Below are 21,592 nucleotides of genomic sequence, written 5' to 3'. Positions count from 1 at the left end.
AGTCAGCTCCCTCACTCTCCTGCTGAGTAGGGAGGGGTGCCACCAGCTGTCCCATCCTGAGCTGTCTTCAGACTAGGGCAGGCACTAGCTGACAGGACGAAGGACCCAAGGCTCATGGCAGCCCTTGGGGCCCAGGTGACCTGGAAGCCAAGAATGTGGCTCCACCTGATGACCATCCAGCATCACGTGCCACTAGGACCACCAGGCCAGGAGGCCCAGGGGTACGAATTCCAGGTCTCCCCCCAACCCCCAGCAGCCACCTAAAGAACAAGAACAGCCTGGAGGAAGTTTTCATGTTTATTCAACCTTTCTGCTGCCCTTTGAGGCCAGCTGGGCCAGCTCCTTGGGAGGGCCTGTGGTCTGTCCCTGTGAATGCCCTTCTGCAGGGAATACAGCGCCTCAGGAGTTAGTGACAAGGTGCTGATGGAGTGCTAGTGTTAAGTACCATAAACCCCCGAGACTCCAGGAGACTGGGGAGCAGTGGGGGGAGCGGGCCTCCGCTGGCCCTGTTCTTGGTCTGCACAGTTGGCCTCTGTCCCCGGAGCCAGACTGGTGGAGAGTGACTCTTGGGAGCTCAGCTTGGGGCGAGGTGGCTGAGGGCAGAGGCAGGCAGCTCGCATGCTGCTGGGACAGGGCAGAGCGGTCAATGTCTGGAAATGGGAAGGGGTGGAGGCCAGAAAGCCCCTGTGGCCGCACCCAGGACCCAGGTCCTCATGGGTGTGGGCTGACTGACCCTCCCAGAGCCCAGCAGCACCCTGAGGCTTAGCCTTCAACCCCGTGGGAAGGCACAGGATGGCAGGACAGAAGGCCCAGCCCATGGACCCAGCCGAGAAGGCCGGGAACAGAGAGCGATGGGGCCAAGCAAGGCTGACGGGGTTCTGGGATGGAGACCCCAGGTCTGCCCAAGTCCTCATACATCCCTGTGCCCCAGTTTCTCCCCTGTGCTCACGCCACCAGCCTGGAATGTGCCGGGGCTCCAGGAAACCAGGGGGCAAGAAAAACCCCAGAGCAGTTAGGGATATGGCCACGAGGTCACAGGGGATTCCATGCCTGGGGGGCGTTGGCCAGGTCCCCAGGCGGGCAGGGCTGATGGGTTCTGCGCGTGGGGTACCCTGCAGTCTTGCCGGCAGCGGAGATGGTGGACTGGGCCGGGTGGGGACCCCGCCTGGGCCGCCCTTTCGGCCCTCACCCCACAGGCTGGGCCATCTTGGCGTGCAGGCTCTGGTGGGCGATGAGGTGGGCGCGCTGCTTGAAGCTCTTGTCGCACTCGCCGCAGCCGAAGGGCCGCTCGCCCGTGTGCACTCGCCGGTGGTCCAGCAGGTAGGAGCGCAGCGAGAAGCTCTTGCCGCAGTCACTGCAGCCGAAAGGCTTCTCGCCCGTGTGGATGCGCTGGTGGTCGGCCAGGTAGGCACTGCGGCTGAAGCTCTTGCCGCACTCGGAGCAGGAGAAGGGCTTCTGGCCCGTGTGCACGCCCTGATGGCGCACCAGGTCCGAGGAGCTGCGGAAGCTCTTGTCGCACTCCTGACACTTGTGCGGCTTCTCGCCCGTGTGCGTGCGCTGGTGGCGCGCCAGGTCGGAGCCCCAGCGGAAGCGCTTGCCGCACTGGCCGCAGCTGTGCGGCTTCTCGGCCGCCAGGTCCCGGAACTGCCGCCGACGCGTGGGCGGCCGCCCCCGCCGCGCCCCCGCCGCCCGCCCCCGGGGCGCCCCCGGCCGGGCCTCGGCCTCCTCCAGCCTCCAGGACACGGTCACGTCGCCAGCAGCCTGGCCCGGGAGCGCCGTCACCACCTCCTCCAGCCGGGATCTCTCGCTGTGGCTCGTGAGTCCCAAACCTGCAAGCGGGGAGGAGGCGGCCTCTTCAGTGCCACGCGGTTCCAGGGACAGAGCTGAGGGGAGGCAGAAACGAGGCTCCCAGCCAGCGCCTGGGGCTCAGGTTCAGACAGCCCTGGGCTCCAGCAAACTCCAGCCTCAGCTTCCTCCTCCATGGAATGGGGACACGAGAAAACGACGACAGAGAAACAGTTCAGAGTAAGCGGCAAGGGGCTTGCTGGGCGTCTCTAGCAGAAGCACTTACTAACTACAGGCCTAACCAATCTACGCCCCCTTCCCACACTGCGATCCAATGTCCCACCCCAAGCCCTGGCTATTCAAACTCCAAAACTGCATAGATTGAGGTCATCTGTAAATGATCCCAACCCTCACCATTTGTTATCAGCAACCAAGGAACCACAGGGCTCAGCTAACATGGTTCCTCTCGCTACACGAGCTCTTGTCCTCTCAGCTCAAGAACAAACAGAAGTGGATCGGGAGGGATCTTAGCTGGTCCCACTGGGTTGCGCGGATTAAATGAGATGATCCCCAAACAGTGCTTAGGAAGGCCCTGACCTGGAGAGAAACCCAGCAGCGCGGCCTCTAGTGAGCAGGTGTCTGTCTGCGCCTCTTCACCGGGCAGGCTGAGGGGGCCTCACAACCACGTTTGCACGAAGTCCCAGCTCCGTCCCTTCAGTGTCCTTCAACCTCTCTGAGTCTTAGGTCCCTCGTCTATAAACGTGCACACGCTTTCATGCAGTGGGTTGTGAGGATCCCATGAGAAAATGCCTGTACCCGTGCTCAGCACAGTCCTGGCATGTCGCCCATGCCATCACAGGCAGAGAAAAGTGAACACCAGCATAAACGAAAACTCCGGGGGCTCTTAAATAGATGCAGGGAAAGCCCTCTTTGGAGCCAGCTAAGCAAGGACTTGGGAGGAAGACTGAGGATTTCAGAAGGGTGTGCAGGGGTGGGGCCTGCCTGGGCCCACCCGCTGCTGCTGGGACTCCAAGGAGGCGAGAGCCTCCAGCTCAAAAGAGCCAAAGACCCCTAGGCCCCTCGCTGTGCCCACTGCTTACCCAGGGCAACGTTCTGGGAGTTCTCCCTTTTTATGTCCCAGAAGAGATCCCTCTGAGCAGGGTCCAGGGACCCCCATTCTTCCCGGGAGAAATAGAAGGGAATGTCTCCAAATGTCACAGGTCCCTGGAATGAGGTGAGAAAACCCAGTTCAGGGCTGCCCTGCTCAGGACTCCCCAGGCAGTCATGGGCAGAGACAGGAAGGGGGATGGGAAACAGGACAGGTCCGGGCCAGAAAGGATGGATGGAAGAGGCCTTGGTGAGAAGGCAAGACCCATTACAGGGACTCATCAGCATCAGAGGGGACAAAGGGACTGGTAACTCACCCCAGAGGCAAAGCAGGTATCTGTCGTCTCTCTGGTGCTCCCCTCTTTAAGAAGAGCCGGAAGCTGGGCTGCAGGGAAAGAATGGAGCCTCAAAGAGGCCAGCCCAGGCCGGGAGTGAGATCTCACACACTCTCCTTCACACACACACGTACACCTTGCCTTCTCAGAACAGAAATACCCTACTTGCTCCCTTGAGGGCAACGCCCAGGAAAGACCCAGGCCCCTGTCCAGCCACTCTGCCACCTTCAAGCTTACTCACCACCATGGCTGTGCTGCTCCCAGGGTACAAGTGGTCGGCTTCGTGTCCCTGCCTTCCGGGGAGGCCCCTGGGCCTGAGATCCCTGGACTGCAGCCTCAGGTTCCGCCCCCTCTGAGGGCACGTCCTGTGCAGGAACCACAACATGCTCATCAGCACCAAGACCAGATGGGGGAGACAGAGATTAACCCCTGGGAAGGAGACACGGGACACATCCCTCAGGAGGCTGGGTGTGGGGAAGAAGGTCAACACAGGGCCCCAGGAAAGACCAGATGAGAATGTGACACCAGGCAGTGCTATGTGCCCAGGGACACTCCCCGACCAAGTGTGAGGCAAGAACCAGCCCCCAAAGGCCAGAATCAAAGAGCCACTTAGCAAGGGGCCGTGAGGGGAGACCTTCCTGTCAAGGGCAGAACCCCACACCCCCGCCACACATTAGCATCTCCCCAGACGCTTCCAGTGTCAAGGACCCAACACCCCACAAGACAGCAGGGTTCACAGGGACAGCTCTACCTTCTCACACCCCCTTTGGTGCTCTCACTATGCACATCACTGTATCCCCAGGGCCTGGCCTAGAGCAGAACACAAATAAACGTTTGCAGAACCTGTGGAGCTAAAACCTGCCTTCCTGGAGCATGCCCACTTTGGTCCTGCTGCTGCCCTCCAAAGCCACCAAAAAGAAACCAGATTCACTTGGACAGTGTCTTTCAGAAAGGCCACACATTATGACAAGCTCCTGTGGACGCTCCCTCTGGCTCTCCATGTCCTCCCCCACCCCCAACCCCCGTCCCGCCCCCTGGAGGATTCATCTCTATAGAGATGGCCACCTCTCCTCAGTCCAGGTGCCATCCAGGTGCCCCTGGATGCGGGAGGGGCCCCTCACCTGTGGCCAAGCTTTCACTGGCTGCTTTTGCAGGTCCTCCACCAAGGCAACAGCTTCCTCGCCACTCCCCGGGCATCGTTCGCATACCCAGCCCTGGACGCCCACGGGCAGCACGCTCAGGAACTGCTCCAGCACCAGCAGCTCCAGGATCTGCTCCTTGGTGCGCAGCTCGGGCCGCAGCCAGCGGCAGCAGAGCTCCCAGAGCTGGCTGAAGGCCTCGTGGGGTCCGCCTGCATCCCCGTAGCAGAACTGCCGAAAGCGCTGGCGGCACGCCTCTGAATCCCTGCTGTCCTCTTGCTGGGCAGCATCCTGCTCCCAGGAGGAATCTTCTACCTTCACGATCAGAAGCCCTTCTCCCTCCCCAGGGGCCTGGTCCTGAGGCTCTGGGGGGGCTGCCATTCCCCTGGCCTAAGGCTCAGGGCTGGTCAGCCTCAACCTGGGCCTTCAATCTCCCAGAGGGATCCCCAGTGGCAGCTTGGTTGGCATCTGGACAGGCACTCCTGGGGGAAGAGCAGAATAGCAGGAGGGGGGCGGTACATGAGCAATCACCAGCCTTGAGGGACATCCAGGGACTCCAGCTCCCGTTCTTCCTGGCCTTGAAGGCTATTTTAGGTTCTCCTATAAAGACTTGCTCACATGACTCTCTCCTACCAATACAGATCCGCGGCTCCTTATCCTCAGCTCCAAAATCCAAAACTCCCAGGTTTTCACCACCTGGTCTACTGACATGAGATGAGCATATTTATAACCTCCATTTATCTCACTTAATGTAAATGTTCATATGTTCTATGGGAGAAATATTAATGTATTTGTTCAGTTTGTAAAAATCTATCAAGCTGTACTTCTGATGTATATTTCTGTATATTATTCTTCAATTAAAAAAAATTCTTTTTACTGGGAATTCCTGGCGGTCCAGTGGTTAGGACTCCGCGCTTTCACTACTAGGGCCCGGGTTCGATCCCTGGGTGGGGAACTAAGATCTCGCAAGCCGTGCAGTGCGGCCAAAAAAAAAAAAAAAAGTTTTTTTTAAACTAATGTTTTGATTACTGAGTGTTGTACCAGATTGCGCTGGCAGCGTTATTTAATATACAATATATGTACTGTATTTTTCTCAAATTTTGGCTCCTAGTGTGTCAGCAAAGGCCCCACAGACACCATCCTGAGCCATTTATCCAGATACACATGAACGTGAGACATAGTTATACCTTACTGCTTCTCTTCACAACAGTCCTGAAAGGTGTGTATTTTGGAGTATTTTTAATTGCTTTTTGTTTCAACAAAAAAAGTGATACAAACCATTGTAATAAAACGGGAGGGTTAGACAATACAGAAATACATAAAAGAGACACTCTCCCTTCCACACTGCAGCTGCAACCCCATTAACAGTGTGACATATGACCTCCCAAATCTTTCCCTGTTCATTTACTGGAAATATATCCATAGAAACCGGGGGGAAAGTGCTTTGTGCGTGTTTTTACATAAATCAGGTCTTACCGCAATACTATTTTGTCATTTGCTTTTCTACCCAGCAATGCTGCTTCCTTCAGCCGCTCTAGGAGATTCCGCGGTATGGATGTACTCGTTTCTTAATGAATACCCACCGAGTGAGGCATTCAGGTTGTTTCCAATTCTTTTCTACTACACACTAAGCACTTTATTTACTTTATTCTGAAAGGTACGTTCTCCATGCTCATCCTCCAGTGACCGAGGAGAAGGCTCCGCTCGGACAGAGCCAGGGACTCACCAGGGTCGCTCAGTAGGACTCGGCAGTCGGGAACGCGGACCCGGCCAGAGCCCCGCGCTCGATCCCAGCAGCCTTGCCTGAGCGGAGATGAGAGGCGGAGGGGCGGGCAGTGGCTGCGGCGCCCCAGGCTTCTCCCCTGCACCTCCCTGAGGTGCGCGCCTCCTTCGGCCTCTGCCTCCGGGCGCCGGCCCCGGCCGCCCGGAGCCCTACACTCGACCTCGGAGCCAGGCGGGCCGCGTCGCCTGTCCCGCCCCCCCCCAGGCTCACACCGCCCACAGCCGCCCAGGCGTTCCCAGTTTCCGCCTCCAGGTTTCGGTGCCGGAAATTCGCGCGGGGCTCGCCGGGAAACGACATTGCGCATGCGCCGAGACAAGCACGCCCGACTACTCTCCCCAGGAGGCCGTTCGCCTACTATACCGGCCTTCTCCCTGACGGATGACCAATGAACGGTGAGAATTTCCAGGGATGGCCAATCAGAAGGCAGTGACGTCATGCGCGTCAACACCCGTGCCCCCAGGCTGAGGTCTGCCCCTAGATTCGTGCTTTCTCCCTCTCGCCTTGTCTTTCAGTTTTCTGTGTTCCTCTGGCCCGTGAAGGGTGAAAAGGAAAAGCCAAGGCTGGCCTGCTGGGTAGAGACATCGCTGGGCCCAGCTACGAGTGGATTGCCTGCTCCGCCGCAAGGGATGCTCGGGCGTGGACTCTTCCTTCCGTCCCCTGCTCTTTCCGCTACACAGTGGGTCGAGAGCTGAGGGGGCCGTGGTCCAGGAGCTGGAACTCAGCCTTGGGAGACTCGTTTATAGCTTTTGGGGTCCCGCACCCACCCAAGTAGTCTTTAGCCGCTTCTAGCAGGGCGCGGAGCTTGCTGGGAAATGCAGTCCAGTGAGGGGCGGGGAACCTCCTGCGGCGATCCTCTGTTCCCGAGGGTCGGCTAGGGTCTCTCAGCAGGACGCGACCGTTGGGGACGCTGACCCCGACCAGCAGGTCTGACTGAAGGACAGCGGGGCTCTCCAGGCTGGGGAGAATCTAAAGCAGGCGGGCCGCGTCGGGGAAGCTCTATGCATTTGGACCTGCTCCCACCCTCTTCTTACTCCCCTTGGAGATATGAGGCTCCAGATCTTTTTCTGAAATAGAAAATCCTTTCTTGTGGTTGTTGTTGTTGTTCGATTATGCAAGTATTGCATCCTTAGTGTAGGAAAGAAAAAGTACGGAAAATTTTAAAGGCATCCATATCCACAAAGCTAGCTTCCTCACTCAGCTCACATGGCACTCCCTCAAAGTGGTTTTTCCCTAACCCTATGTAGACAGCACCCGGCCCCCGCTGCCATGCCTCTGCCCTGCCTTATTTTTCTTCCTAACTTTTATCACTACCTGACATATTTGTATATTTGCCCTCCACTACTCGACTATAATTTTCATGATATCAGACTGTTTTCACTGCCCTACCTCCAGAACTTAAATACTGTGCCTGGCACAATATTTGTTGAAAAACTGATGGTTAAACTAACTGAAAGTTAAAAATATCCCTAATAAGGCCATTCAGAAATAAGCACTATTAATATTTTAGTCTTAAGTTCTACATCTATGATTATTTCTAAGGTAAATCTGGAATCATTCTATTTAATGAATTTTTGTTGGCTCAGAAGTCTATCAAAGGGGACTTCCCTGGTGGCGCAGTGGTTAAGAATCCGCCTGCCAATGCAGGGGACACGGGTTCGAGCCCTGGTCCGGGAAGATCCCACATGCTGCAGAACAGCTAAGCCGGTGCACCACAACTACTGAGCCTGCGCTCTAGAGCTCGCGAGCCACAACTACTGAAGCCCGCGCACCTAGAGCCCATGCTCCGCAACAAGAGAAGCCACCTCGGTGAGAAGCCCACGCACCGCAACGAAGAGCAGCCTACACTCGACACAACTAGAGGAAGCCCGCGCCCAGCAACGAAGATCCAACGCAGCCAAAAATAAATAAATAAATAAAAATTCATCTCAGATAACCGTAATGCCTTGTGGAGACACAAAATATTAAAAAAAAAAAAAAAAGTCTATCAAAGATATGTTTCCAAATCAGCATCTACAAATAAAATCCATCTGTTGTGCAAGCTGCATAGTATTCCAAAGCATGGAAGTTCCATATTCCATTTAAAGTTCCTTACTCTTGGATATTTAGATTGTTTCCATTTTTCCATTTGCAGATGTTTACTACGTACACCTTCCTGCATTTGCTTGAACTACTGGCGGGAAGGGATGAGCCCAGGCTGTTCTAAGAAGACCGCTGAAGTGGATGCTACTGGGCTCCCTCTCCTCCCCTTACTGGCCCCAGTGGAAAACTACACAAGGAAGAAAGAACTTGAAAGTCCCTATTTCCAGTGTGCCCTTACATTGTTCTTCACCCTGTACTGACAAAGATTAACATCAAGTTGGCTTGCAAAGGAGAAACGTCCATGGGATCCGGCTCCATTACCACAAAGCAGGACAAAAAGGGTGTATTGGGGGTTTGAGGGACAATAAATTAATAACTAGCACACCTACCATATGTTCTATTGGGCATTGCTGATGGATGATAATTTGTATATAATTATATTGAAATTGACCACCTTATTGTACTTTCCTTTCCTTCTGATAGTTTATTTTTCTATGATGTAAAAAGGGAAAATTTTCTTTCCAGAAAATTTATATTCATTTCCAGAATTTATACTCATTATTTTCTTAGTCTTATAGCATTGTCTAGAACTCCCTAAATATCTTGGGACTTCCCTGGTGGCACAGTGGATAGGACTCCATGCTCCCAATGCAGGGGCCCCGGGATCGATCCCTGGTCAGGGAACTAGATCCCACATGCATGCTGCAACTGGGAGTTCACATGCCACAACTAAGGAGCCAGTGAGCCACAACTGAGGAGCCCTGCAGCTGCAACTAAGGAGCCCATGTGCTGCAACTAAGGAGCCAGCGAGCCACAACTAAGACCCGGTGCAACCAAGTAAATAAATAAACAAACAAATAAAAACCCTGGACCTGAGCCCCACCTTCCAGCTCTCTGGTTGAATGACTTTGGACAAGTTATTGGACTTCTTGGCCCGTTTCCTCCTCTATAAAACTGAGATGAAACCCACTGCTCAGACTTGTAGAGCGTTGAGGAAACATATAGATGGTGCTTGGCCCCACGCCTGACAGGGCAGCTGCCACTGGCAGCTATTATTACTATTCTCAGTCTGCCGTCCTGTTCAAGACATTTCATCCCTTATTGGCTGGGAGCTAACCGGGGCTGCGACTGCCCTGCTGGCCATGTGATCTGCAGAGACAGGTGGGGTCCCAACAGCCTCGCTGATGCAGACGTCCTCAAGGTCATTTGGTGTCTGAATGTAATTGTGAGAGCTGAGCTGCAAACCTAGGAAATAAGCAAGCTGAGCCCACCCCTCCCCGGGGGGGGTGGGGGGAAACGTAGAGAATGAGAAGCTTCAGAGCTAAAAAACCAGAAGGCCAGGAGTAAAACAGCCAGGCAGAGGCAGATAGGGCAAATTATAAAGGACATGTGCAAAGAGACCAAGGAGGTGAGAAGTAGGAGAGGGAGCTGGCAGCAGCCTCAGGAAGGACCAGGAGGGGCAGGGTCCCTGGTAAGTGAGAAATCCTCACTGGATTACAGCTGGGTCCCCAGGGACGAAGGTGAAAACATCCAGTCACAAAATGCAGGCCCCAGTGCCTGAGACAGGAGACAAGGAAGGCAGGAGGCACTGAGCATGAATTCCCATGCTGGCTCGGCCCTCCTCCCGGGTCCCAAAGAGAAGAGCCCAGGGAGGGTCCAGAGCTCAGTGGGCAATGCCTGGGACAAGTGACCACAGCAGCAGACCACCCCACCGGGTCCACAATTTCAGAAGTGGCCAGCTGACTTCAGGTTTGGAAACCTCTGTGCTCAGAAGCCTTTGCTATAGGCTCTGGAACGGGTCCAAGCCAGGTGAAGGCTGGGGAGGAAGGTGCCCAAGCCCCCAGAGGGATGACATAGGGATGGCTGAGTGAGGAGACACTGGGTTGACCCTGGAGCCCCCACTTCCCCCAGCCAAGTCCGGGGTCAGCCTCCAGGGCCCCACGAGACAGAGCTATAGGCTGTCGCTCGAATTCCAAGGCCTTTAATTTGCAGTGAGCATGCCTGCTCCTCACCCGAGCTCCTCCTGTGTTGCCGCGCCCCACCCCCATGCCAGCACCTCCCCAACTCCCTTCCTGGGCCTCCCAGGTCACACCCCCGCAGCAGCTGCCCCCGCTCCAATCCCCTTCCTTCCCTGTCTCCGGGCCGGCCCCTATCTCTCAGCCTCCTAGGTGGGGGCCGGAGGGGGCGCCGCCAGAGCCCCGGCTGCCCCCAGCATCAGCATGGCCAGGGCCTTGGGCCCCGCCGTGTGGATCTTCTCGTGCCGGTGCAGGTTGGAGCGCCGGCTGAAGCTCTTGCCGCACAGGGGGCAGGAGTAGGGCCGGACGCCGCGGTGGGTGCGCTGGTGGGCGGTGAGGTGGGAGCTGTGGCTGAAGCTCTTGCCGCAGTCGAGGCAGTGGTAGGGCTTCTCGCCGGTGTGCGTGCGGTTGTGGGCGATGAGGTTGGAGCGCTGGCTGAAGCACTTGCCGCACTCGGGGCACGGGTAGGGCTTGACCCCGGTGTGGGTGCGCTGGTGGGTGACCAGGGCTGAGCTCTGCGTGAAGCACTTGCCGCAGATGGGGCATTTGTGCGGCTTGGCGCCCGTGTGGGTGCCCTGGTGGGTGACCAAGTCCGAGCGGCGGGTGAAGCGCTTGGCGCAGCGGTCGCACACGTAGGGCTTCTCACCCGTGTGGATGCGCTGGTGCTGGATCAGCGTCGAGTGGTGGCTAAAGCTCTTCCAGCACGACGGGCAGGTGTAGGGCTTCTCGCCAGTGTGGATGATCTGGTGCTGGATGAGGTGCGAGCTGCGGCCAAAGCGCTTGCCGCAGTCCGTGCAGGCGTAGGGCTTCTCGCCCGTGTGCGTGCGCCGGTGCGTCACCAAGTGCGAGTGCCAGCTGAAGGCCTTGCCGCACTGCTCGCACTTGTAGGTCTTCTTGCCGACGTCGCCGTCAGGGGCCAGGCCCTCCTCGCTGCTCTCAGGGGCGGTCGTCTCCCCCTCTCTGGGTTGCTCTGGGAAGCGGCCCTCCTGGGCTTTCGGGATGCTGATGTCAGGTGGGGCTGGTTCCGACTGTGCCTCCTCCGCGGGACCCAGCTGCACATCGTCCTTGGCTGGCCCTGAGCTCTGGCCGCCGACTGCTCGCTGCCCACACCGTGGGGCGTCCCCCTGGGCTCTCCCCACCCTGCTTTTGAAGGACTTCATATCCCCAAGGGCTCCCAGGGACGGGGCTAGCTCCTCCTTGCCCACCTCCACGGCTCCTGGATAAAGAGGGATTCCAGCAAGGCAGAGGCTTTCATGAGGGCCCCGGGGGAATTGTGGAGCTAGAAATTAGGGCAAGGACCTGCTGGGAACCCTGGAAGCAAGAGCCACCCTCCACACAGGAGGGAGGGCTGGTGGCCCTGCCCCAGGAGGGGCTGTGTGTCTGCACCCCACAGGAAACAGCCCGCACTGACATGGGGCACCTGGGAGTGACAGCCACGACCCTACTGCCCCGCCCACCTGTCACCTCTGCACGCACCTCTCTTCTCCTCCTCCTCATCTCCCATCTGCTGGCAGGATCCCGAGGCCTCGCCCTTGCCCTGCACTTGAGAGGCCCAGAAAGGCCTGCTGAAGGGAAACCCTGCTTGGGAAGAGATGCTGTGCTCAGTCAGGGCCTTTCGGGCTGCACAGCAAGCAGAAACCACCCTCCACCTCCCCGGAGAGGTGATGGAGCAAAAGAAGAGGGGGTGCAGCTCTGCAAACATGGGGCAAAACCAAGTGAGCTCAACAGTCACTGGGGGCAGATGGCCATGCCCTCTCAGGATGCACACTCTGGGGCAACCTCCAGGCACACTCTTCTCAGGGCTGGGCCAGGTCAGCTGCTGGCCACCTCTATGTCACACTGTCCCCAGCAGTGAGTCCAGCAATGTCAGAAACCAGATGCAGTCTTCCTATCCTGCACCTGCACCTTCCCAGGATCACAGGCAAAAAGGGCTCCTGGGGGAGGGGCAGTGGGCAAAGAGAGGCCAAGTGGGAGGGCCTGCGATAAGAGGGCCAGGGACACTGACCACCCAGAAGTCAAAGACCAAAGGCCCATTTGCCAAGTACCCCAGGGTGAGGGCCTGGGAATTCTGGTCAAGTCAGGAAGAGAGCAGAGGGGCCCTGGCCTCCATGCCCTGATCCAAGCCCCATGGGAGGGAAGGAATGTTTGGACCAACTGGGTGGTTTAGGGCATTCGTGAGGCCTGCCATGGGGCTGTGGAGTGGATGCTGGTTCCCTCTGATCTCCCAGGACTTGCCTGGACCTGCTGGCCTGGGCCCCGGAGAGTGCTAACAATGGGTGGTGAGCAAACCAGAGATAATTAAAGGTGTGAGCACAGCAGCTGCTGTGATCCTGGGGCCCACCAGGGACAGCAGGGGTCTTGGCCCACCATCAAAGTCAGAGGGTGGAATTACCAAGACCCTGGCTCCACCTGGACTAGCAGGTGTGCAAGAGACGTGCACTGACAGACAGAATGACCGAATGAACGACAATGAATGAATGAATGCTGATTTTTCCATAAGCCCTCATAAAAGTCTGCCATGAAAACTAGAGCCTGAAACTGAGGAATCAAAGCCCTGGGACTTTACTGCTTACCATGCGAAAAACCAAGGGAGCCAAGGCCCCTCTGAGAAGAGGACACGGCCCTGGGGTGGATGTGACAGCTCAGAGTCAAAGGCCTGGAGCGATTAGCTGGCACTGCTCCCCATCCTCTGGGCTAGCAGCCCGGCCCAGAGCCAGGCTTTCTGCTCAGATACCTCTGAAGCTGGGCTTGGAAGGGGGGGAACTACTGGAATAAGCTAGGGAAGAACTGGAGAGAAGCACAGTCTCTAGGTCGGCACCGTCCAGCACAGCAGCCACTAGCCACGTGTGGCTATTTCAATTCAAATCTGAGCTGATTAAAATGAGATAAAACAAAAAACTCAGTTGCCCTAGCTGCATTTCTAGGGGTCAATAGCCACATATGGCTCATGGCTACCATATCAGCACCGACCAGAACACATCCATCACTAGGAAGCTTCTATAGTACAGCGAGGTCTGGATGAACCACAAGAGGGAGTTCAAGCCCTGGAAAGGGAGGAGGAGGTGATGGCAGATGGGCCCCACCGCTGACTTCCCAGGGCCTCAGGAAGCAGCACCCCAGCACGAGTGAGCCCTTACCCAAGGACAGCCCGTTCCTCTTCTGCAGGACATCCCTGTAGAAGCTCTGCTGTGTGTGGTCCAGCCGCCCCCACTCCTCCCGGGAGAGGTACACAGCCACGTCCTCAAAGGTCACTGGCATCTGAAACAACACGAAATGCCCACTCTCCAGGACACGCCAGGACGTGGTGGAGGGGCATGGTGGTGCCAGGACAAGGGCAAAACCCCGACTCCCATCCTGCTGACTCAAGTGAGGCTGGCCCTTGGGTGTGATGGTGAAGCAGGACAGTTGCCCAAGGAAGGCTTTTGGGGGCAAGAACAAAGCGCTTGTGTACAGCAGGAGACAAGAGACAAAAACAAGGATCCTTCTGTTCGGCACCACTGCCAAAGCTCAGGATCTCCAGTCCCCACCCCCAGGTCCAGCGCTCAGATCCGGAGGACAATTCAGAGACGCTGTCCCTCCACGTCCTTCGGCTCCAGCTCTGGATGGGGACACTCACCTGGGACCAGGCAGTGAGGAGCGCCGCGGCCATCCGCCGGTCTCTGGTCCTCCCCTCGTGAGAGAGCACAGGGATCTGGGGGGAGGGGAGGGCTGAGAGAGGAGAGAGGTCCTCAGGGCGGCCACCTCGTCCCGCTTGGCCCTCCCACTCCCCGCAGTGAGCTCATGCCAGGCCCACCAGGGACACCCACGGTGCCTCCAACTCCACCCCCAACCTGATCCAAGAAGAGGGTCAGTGGGCTCTGAGGGGCGGCCTCCAAGGGGCAGGTGGGGCAGACATCAGGGTCTCCCCACTTGGGCTGAGCATCTACCTGGGAAAGTGCCTCTCTCCACATCCCCATCCTCACCTCCACCAGGCAGGAAATGCACTTTCTCCTTAGAGCCCTGGCTTAGGGGCACCCAGCCCCGTGCTCCTTGAGCTCTGGCCTCCTGTGATGCCCCCTCAGGGTGCGGCTCTTCTGGTTCCATCTTGATGTGGGGTGACTTCTGAGCGGCTCCCAACGGCACTGTCCCCTCCGACTCGGAAAGCATTTCTTGACAAGAATGCCCGTGACCTGGAGTCTAGAAATAACAGCCCCATCAGCACTGGGACAGAGAATGGGAGACACAGCAGAACTCCACGCTCGGGGACCTGCAGAGGTAGACACCAAGGGTGGCAGAACGCACACCCAGATGCAAGGCTGGCCCTGCTTCCGTCTCCGTCCCTAAGACCTGCACATCCGTGGTTCACCCCTGTGAGGCCGGACAGTGAGGGAAGGAGGGGAGGCTCATCGAGGCCCTGCTGGGTGCCCACAGGGCAGATGCCTCTTCCCAATTCGAGCCTCACACCTCCCACAGGAGTGTGGATTGTTATTCTTTAATATATGAGGAAACCGAGTGTAGTTGTCTGGGTTGAATAGTGTACCCTCAAAATTCATGTCTACTCGGAACCTCAGAATGTGACCTTATTTGGAAAAAAGGTCTTTGCAGATGTAGTTACGGATCTTGAGATGAAATATCCTGGATTCAGGTTGGGCCCTGAATCCAATGACTGGTGTCCATATAAGAGGAGAGGACACAGGGGCTTCCTTGGCAGTCCAGTGGTTAGGACTCCCGCTTTCACTGCCGAGGGCCCAGGTTCTATCCCTGGTCGGGATACTAGGATCCCACAAGCCACGTGGCAGCCAAAAAAAAAGAGGAGAGGACACAGAAACAGAGGAGAAGCCATGTGAAGATGGACGCAGAGGCTGGAGTGATGCTGTCACAAGCCAAGGGACACCTGGAGCCACCAGAAGCTGAGAGGTGGGAAGGATCCTCCCCTAGAGCCTTGGGAGGGGGCCCTGCCGACCCCTTGATTTTGGGGTTCTGGCCTCCAAAGTGTGAGAGAATAAATGCCGGTTGTTTTAAGCCACCCAGTTTGTGGTCCTTTGTTACAGCAGACACAGGAAACTCACACACCCAGGCTCTGAGATCAGACAATGGCCCAAGGTCATAGAGCTTGGAGTGACTCAGCCAGGACTTGAACTCAAGTGTATCAGACTCACAAGTCACCCCCAGGGCCATAACTTCTTGAAAGTGACAGGAAGACATGTGGCCTTGGGCCATTTCAGTCCTAACTCAATTGGTCAGAGCTGTTGGCAGTTTCTGATTTGGAAAAAATAAGTCCAAGCATACCTCTAACCGTGCTGAGGACTTGCACCCACCTAGGTCTGATGGAAGGGAAACTCCTCTCAGGCTCATCCCCTTTAGCACTGTCCCCCACAATGGGACTGCCAGGGTCCTCCCTCCCCTCTTCATAGCAGCCTCTGCCCCAGCCCTCTGGGAGGTGAGGAGCAAGCTTTTGAGTCAGGCTACCGGGGCTGGAATCCAGAACCACCGCTTACCAGCCTTTCAGTCCTGAGCAGAGCAGAGCACTGGGAAAGTCACTTCCCTTGCACTGGGAGGCCCTGGTGAGGCCTCATCATCACCACCCATAGCACTGGGCACCGGCCAGCCTTCTGCTGGGAACTCAAGCCTATCCCTCCACCTCCCCACCCACCTCAGTATATAAGACCCTCAGGCCAGGAGTCAACGTTCCTGGGAGGCACACAGGCCAGGCGGCCTCCGGGACTCAGCTGCTCTGCCTCCACACAGATAATACGTGAGAAAGAGCTCTCCACTCCAGAAAGTTCTGGATAAACAAAGAGCAGTGCTGGTAATTATTATTATTACTCTACTGTGTGAGCTGACAGAATCCAACATCAGCAGAGAATGTTGTGGACATGTGAGGCCCACTGGGTGTTACAAAGGCATTATGGAAGGGAAACTGAACTGCGGTAAAAATTCTTTGTGCTTCTATGGTATGAAAACAGAACTGACACTTGATTTGTACTTGAACTTACAGCCACTGGAAACCCTAGCTGAGGATTTCCAGGTTTCTCTGACCTAGGTTCTAGTTGCTGTGTGTGGTGGTGTTTTATATGTTACAATAATGAGCACCTACGGGCTGATGAGCTGCTCACGGAGGCCTCTCGTGCCTATTATCTTCTCCGAGCCTCCCAACCACCTGGCAAGAAAGGTGGGAATGGCAGGCACATGATCCGCATTTTATAGATGACACACCTGGTTCCCAGAGGCCAAGGGACCTGCCCAAGGTCGCACATCCCACTGCAGCTGACTCATGTTCCCCCAGTCCCAAGCTTGGTGACCCTGGTCTCCCCGCAAGTCGTAACTACACACACACAGGCAACAGGTACAGGAAGGGCTATGTGCTCAGACCCAAGGAGAGAGGAGATGCGGGCCCAGGCAGAGGGGAGTACAGGGTAGACTGAGGCTTGCCCATATACTCTGAGCACTGTTCAGAGAGCAAACCCCACCCACAGGACCCCTGTGCAGCCCCCTTATTATCTCGTGTAGCCTTTGGTCTGCTGACTACCGAATTCACCAGGCAAAGCAAAGCAGTCCCATAGAAGTCGATTCCCAGGTGGAAGGTATTTCCCATCATACCACCTCTTCAACATCCGCCCACCGCCTCTACCAGCCCTGCTCCCACGGTGAGTCTAACTTCTCCACTGGTCCAAATGCCCTGCCTTGAAAATCCCCTTCCACTCCAGTTCCTTCCAGTGCATGCCTCCCTCACCCAGCACCCCATCCATACCTCTTGGGCTCTCTCCTTGTCCTGGGTAGCACGGATGCCTCCGCCATCCGCAGACATTTTCTGTCTCAGAGCTACAAAGCTCAGCTGAGTCGTTTCTTGGTCTTGTTGACCAAGTCCCCTCCAGCTTCTGGCCAGGAGCCTAGAGGAGCAGAAGGAAATCAGCCAGTGTCTCCTGGACATCCCTGAAGCCCTCCAAATTCCCACGCCGGACCAGATCCATCCCTGGTCCCAATCAGAAATAAAGCCTCCGAGACGCCCTCCAACGGTCTCACTCTCTATGCTGTTTTTTGGTCCCTCTCTTTGACAGAATGCTATTTTGTATTATCCCGTTTATCGTTGAAGCAAGAATCTCAAAGCAACTGGGTTAAGGAAAACCGGGGTGACTTGAAATCTGAATCTCCTGTCATCAGGAGCCGAAAGGTCTGCAGAGATCCTACGAAACAGGTGCCGAGTAGGGCCCCGCCCACCACAGCCAGCTCCGCGGAGGAATACAGGCCCCGCCGTCTCCCGGGCCCAGGACACACACACACACCCTGCGCTCGACCTGACTCGGTCCCGCCTGGGATCCAGAAATTGAGCTGCCCGCTCTCAGCAGCCCTCCCTGCGGCTGCAACCACCCGCCCGGGCCGGGTGTCCATTCTGCTCACGGTCCCGCAGAGATGATGTCCTTCCTCTTTCCGAACCCAGGTCCAGGCCTCCTCTCCCTGCCAGCCCGTAGCCTTCCACCTTTGACCCCGTCCCCTCCTGCCAGCTGGCCACCCGCGCGGGTCTCGGGATCCAGGCGCCCTCCCAGCCCCCCTCTCACCGAGGTGGAGGCGGAGGGGTCACCTCGGGCGGCGGAGCCCCCTCCCCCGGGGAAGGGAGTCTCCGCAGCCTGCACCTGGCGCGGGGAGCCGGGTGGAGACTGGGATTAGGGACAACAGGAAGTCCCTCCCAGATCCCGTTCCCCGCGCAGCTGCAGCCCTACAGCGTTCCCAGCTTGGAGGGTTCCGGGTCTGGGGTCCCGAGGCCGGCTGCACCTGCTCTCGGCCGGGAGGTGGCTCCCAGATCCGCGTTGCCGGCTCACGATCGCTTTACCTGGTACGTACTCGTGACACCAGCCAAGCAGGGGCGCCAAAGTGGGAAAATATATTTTCTGTAAGGATTTTGATATTTGACGTTTCAAATTGCAGCTGTCGTTACAGGACGAAGGACACTTTGCCGAGTGGAGGGACATGGTGGTCCTTTTCAGTACACAGAGCTTCTGAAAGTCTTATGGGTGTCTCCGTGGAGACGTCCCTGTATTTCATTTAAGGCTCCCAGACCGGTCAGCAGCTCCTCTGGGTTCCCGCCAAGACTGGCATGGAGTTCTCTCTCCCTAAGAGCAAACTTAGGAAACAAAGAGACCTGGGAACTCCCCAGTACCCACCCCTACACCGATGTCTCACACTTTGGAAAGATGTGGCATCAATCTGATTTTTCCAGACGCTGCCCTCCGCACCCCCCCACCCCGACTAGCTCCCTCTCAAGGCTAGGGATAGAGGTGACAAAGGGGTCTGACCCAGCCATGCATGGGGTCCCAAACCCTCAGACATCCCTGGTGGCTTCAAAGTCCACATCTCAGCTTCTGTCTTCCCTTCAGACCCTGAGAACTAAGGCTCTCCAAACGGGAGAACAGAGACTGTGCTTCACTCCCTGGGGCAAGGCACCCATCTCTCCTTAACAGGGCACAGGAGATGAGTGTCAGGAAAGGGGTGAGGGCCAGCCCTGTAGTCAGATTCCAGGAAGATTCCTGCTGGAAACGTTCCCAGGCCCCCTGCCTTCGGCCCATCAGAGTCCTCTGAGATGCATCCACTTCACCCAGGAAGACAGGCACCACTGGCCCTTGTACCACCCCATCGGTGTGCTGTGTGCACTCACAAGGGTTCAATTTTTTTTAAACTTAGTTCCCAACACTTAAAAAATTAGGAGGGTTCCGGGACTTCCCTGGTGGCGCAGTGGTTAAGAATCCGCCTGCCAATGCAGGGGACACGGGTTCAGAACCCTGGCCCGGGAAGACCCCACATGCCGCGGAGCAACTGAACCCAGGCACCACAACTACTGAGTCTGCGCTTTAGAGCCCGTGAGCCACAACTACTGAGCCAGCGTACCACAACTACTGAAGCCCGCCCGCCTACAGCCTGTGCTCCACAACAAAGAGAAGCCACTGCAGTGAGAAGCCAGAGCACCGCAACGAAGGGTAGCCCCCACTCACCGCAACTAGGGAAAGCCTGCGTGCAGCAACGAAGACCCAACGCAGCCATAAATAAATAAATTTATTAAAAAAGAAAAATGAGGAGAGTTCCCATAAAATTGATTTTCTTGAGAAACCAGAACAACCAGAGCAACCCTGGACCCATATTCCTCCATTCCGGGCCTGATCTCAGGGTGCTACTTTTGGTTCTCCACTTGGCCCTTGCAGCATTTTGAGTTTGCAGCTCTGCTTTTGGAGTTCAACTTGTTTTAGGAGTCCTAGAATTCTTATTGATTCTACTATCACTTTGATGAAAGAAAAATTACCCCCAGGGTTTGGCTCTGGTCAGTATTTCCAGGTGTTTTAATCCTCAAGGTAAAGAGAGATGAACAAAGTTGTATCAAAAGTCAATACTGTTTTCAAGACAGAGAGAATTATAAACTGAGAAAAAGCCACAGAGGGCCCTGGAAAAGATGAAATGCACAGTCTGGGAGCCAGACTGTGTCAAGCCAGTGTCCACAGTAAAGGAACTCAACCTGAGGTGGACCATCTCACACATGGTAGTCCCAGGAATGCACCAAGTCCAGAAAGAATGGGTGTGTCCTGATTCCTGGGCAAACGTTTCTCTACCAGACAAAAGGGGCTACAGTTCAGGGATACTGAGGAAGCCCAGAGGTTTGGATCCCACCATGGGATCACCTAAGTTAGACCAAAAGAAGTCTCAACATTTATTTAACTGTTCAGAAAATATTTATTGAGCATCCGCTATGTGATAGATATTAGCTCCTTCTTGGAAATGAAAGGAAACCCTTCTAGGGCTGGCTCTAGGCCTGAGCAGGTCTAGGAGGAAGGATTATTGATATTTGCTTTGTGGGAATTGCAGTCCCCGAAAGACTTCAGACCAGGGCAGGGTGAGTCAATAAGTAGAGATCAAAAACCTAAATGCCTTCAGCAACCAGGCAGTACCATAAACCACCAGTGCCTTGGGTGTAAGACCGGAGTGGGAGGGACTTCAGGGGCCTCAAGAAACCATATTTTGTTTAAAGGGGGCAGTTGGGGGCTCAGTATTGCCCAAGCATGAGGCTTTTTCAAGAGAAGCCAAAAAAGAATTCAATTTCTATGTGAAATATCCTGACTTTTGAATGTTGATGACTAAAAACAAAACAAAATTAAGAACTCCATACAATTCCAGCAGAAAACATCTGTTTTCCCGCTCACAGGCCACCAGGTTAGAGACGTACTTACCTCAGGAGCCTGTTTACAAGGCGCTTATCGGAGCTTCAGGCACGGGAAACACTCAACAAATGCCAACCAACTCCACTATCCTGCGGCTTCAGTGAGCTTGAGTAAGAAAGAATACGCCACCTTTAGTAAATAAATCGTGATCTACCCTCAGACTGGCCTGCGAGCTGATTCAGGTCTTAAAGAGGACCTTACAAAAAAGCAGCCAGAATGATAAAAACTAGAAAAAAGAATCATCTGATGTAAGAAAAACAAAAACAAACGTGTGCTAATGAACACCGTTAAGCCAGGCTGGAGACAGGGCAATGCAGAGATTTAGCCTTAGGAAGGAGAGACGATAGGGGCAAATAAAGGAATGTAAGAGAAGCCAAGAAAAATAGGAATAATCGAGTAAACAGCAGAGCAAATGTTAACCATTGAAAAAGAAGAAAAGGAAGCCAGTACAAGTGTTAGGTAGGTGGAACCCCGGAAATAAAACAAATTTTGAAGAAAAATAACAGAACTCCCAGGGCCGCTGGAGACCAGGTCGTGAGAGTTCAGGTGCCCGGCGGCCCGCTCACCGCCGGAGGCGTGGAGGCAACCCTGCGGCCCCGTCCCCTGATGCGAGGCGGACGCAGGGGGAGGCGTTCGGAGCCACAGGAGGCCCAGGAGCCCCGCGCGCACAAGTCGTCGCTGCCCAGCTCTGCAGCCCGGAGGGCAACTATGCGGGGAGCGCGTCTCCCAAGCAACAACCGCCCCGCCCCACCCCACGGGAGACGCCGGTGATTGGCTGTCGCCTCCATGGCCCCGCCCCTCCACAGCACCGCCCAACCGCCCTTACCTGCGCGCTGCCGTCCGCGCCCCCGAGGGGCAGTCCCGCCGAGGGCGAAGGGTCATCCTGGTGCTGCCGGACCCTGGCCGGTGTGCCCGCGTTTCCCGTCCGGCTGCCCCATTCCAACTTCCGGTTTTCCCGGGTCTCTCGTGGAGCCCGCCTGTGGGCCAGGGGCACAGGGGCAACGGGGGCGGTGAGGACCGCGGGGCGTACACCCGGGAGCCCTCGAGTTTCCGGTGGGAAAACTGCGGCTGGCTGAGCGAGGGCCCTCAGCCTGAGAGCGCCGGCGCCGGGGTACCCGGGAGCACGAATTCCGGCCCAGCGCCCCGTCCAGCCTCCCAGGTCAAGGGTCTC

General features: G+C 56.2%; 2 protein-coding genes across 10 annotated transcripts; both read right to left on the bottom strand.

Moving 5' to 3' along the window:
* Positions 1–284: 284 nt before the first annotated feature.
* Positions 285–6,230, bottom strand: ZNF213 (zinc finger protein 213). 4 transcript variants are annotated; one of them, XM_036827554.1, is made up of 6 exons: positions 6,093–6,230; positions 4,349–4,848; positions 3,469–3,592; positions 3,210–3,277; positions 2,886–3,009; positions 285–1,883 (listed from the first exon to the last, which is right to left on the bottom strand). In XM_036827554.1, exons 2-6 carry the CDS (start codon positions 4,745–4,747, stop codon positions 1,186–1,188), a joined length of 1,413 nt encoding a protein of 470 aa, XP_036683449.1. In that variant the 5' UTR covers positions 4,748–4,848; positions 6,093–6,230; the 3' UTR covers positions 285–1,185. The 4 variants fall into 4 exon arrangements, with proteins under 4 accessions (XP_036683449.1, XP_036683451.1, XP_036683450.1 ...); XM_036827556.1 differs by having other exon boundaries at positions 285–1,829; XM_036827555.1 differs by lacking the exon at positions 6,093–6,230 and adding an exon at positions 5,843–5,970.
* Positions 6,231–10,228: 3,998 nt separating this feature from the next.
* On the bottom strand, positions 10,229–20,511 carry ZNF205 (zinc finger protein 205). Of its 6 annotated transcripts, none has more exons than XM_036826653.1 (7): positions 20,431–20,511; positions 16,974–17,112; positions 14,206–14,419; positions 13,860–13,951; positions 13,381–13,501; positions 11,720–11,821; positions 10,240–11,459 (listed from the first exon to the last, which is right to left on the bottom strand). In XM_036826653.1, the coding sequence occupies exons 2-7, from the start codon at positions 17,028–17,030 to the stop codon at positions 10,393–10,395; spliced, it is 1,653 nt and encodes a 550-aa protein (XP_036682548.1). In that variant the 5' UTR covers positions 17,031–17,112; positions 20,431–20,511; the 3' UTR covers positions 10,240–10,392. The 6 variants fall into 6 exon arrangements, with proteins under 6 accessions (XP_036682549.1, XP_036682548.1, XP_036682544.1 ...); XM_036826649.1 differs by lacking the exon at positions 20,431–20,511 and adding an exon at positions 17,518–17,864; XM_036826652.1 differs by lacking the exon at positions 20,431–20,511 and adding an exon at positions 17,779–17,864.
* Positions 20,512–21,592: the final 1,081 nt, after the last annotated feature.

The sequence above is a fragment of the Balaenoptera musculus genome, chromosome 15, assembly GCF_009873245.2.
Source record: "Balaenoptera musculus isolate JJ_BM4_2016_0621 chromosome 15, mBalMus1.pri.v3, whole genome shotgun sequence".
Taxonomy (NCBI): Eukaryota; Metazoa; Chordata; class Mammalia; order Artiodactyla; family Balaenopteridae; genus Balaenoptera; species Balaenoptera musculus.
The sequence above is the reverse complement of the archived record's forward strand: the minus strand, read 5'-3'. Positions and strand labels throughout refer to the sequence as shown.

Bases quoted from the DNA above. Each gene is read 5' to 3' on its own strand.
- ZNF213 (XM_036827554.1), bottom strand. From the start codon at position 4,747: ATGGCAGCCCCCCCAGAGCCTCAGGACCAGGCCCCTGGGGAGGGAGAA. The intron at 3,593-4,348 runs GTGAGGGGCCCC...GTTCCTGCACAG, and splicing joins CAGTGAAAGCTTGGCCACAG to GACGTGCCCTCAGAGGGGGC. The intron at 3,278-3,468 runs GTGAGTAAGCTT...CTTTCCCTGCAG, and splicing joins GGAGCAGCACAGCCATGGTG to CCCAGCTTCCGGCTCTTCTT.
- ZNF205 (XM_036826653.1), bottom strand. From the start codon at position 17,030: ATGTCTGCGGATGGCGGAGGCATCCGTGCTACCCAGGACAAGGAGAGA. The intron at 13,502-13,859 runs GTGAGTGTCCCC...GTGTTGTTTCAG, and splicing joins TCCTCACTGCCTGGTCCCAG to ATGCCAGTGACCTTTGAGGA. The intron at 11,460-11,719 runs GTGCGTGCAGAG...CTCTTTATCCAG, and splicing joins TGAGGAGGAGGAGAAGAGAG to GAGCCGTGGAGGTGGGCAAG.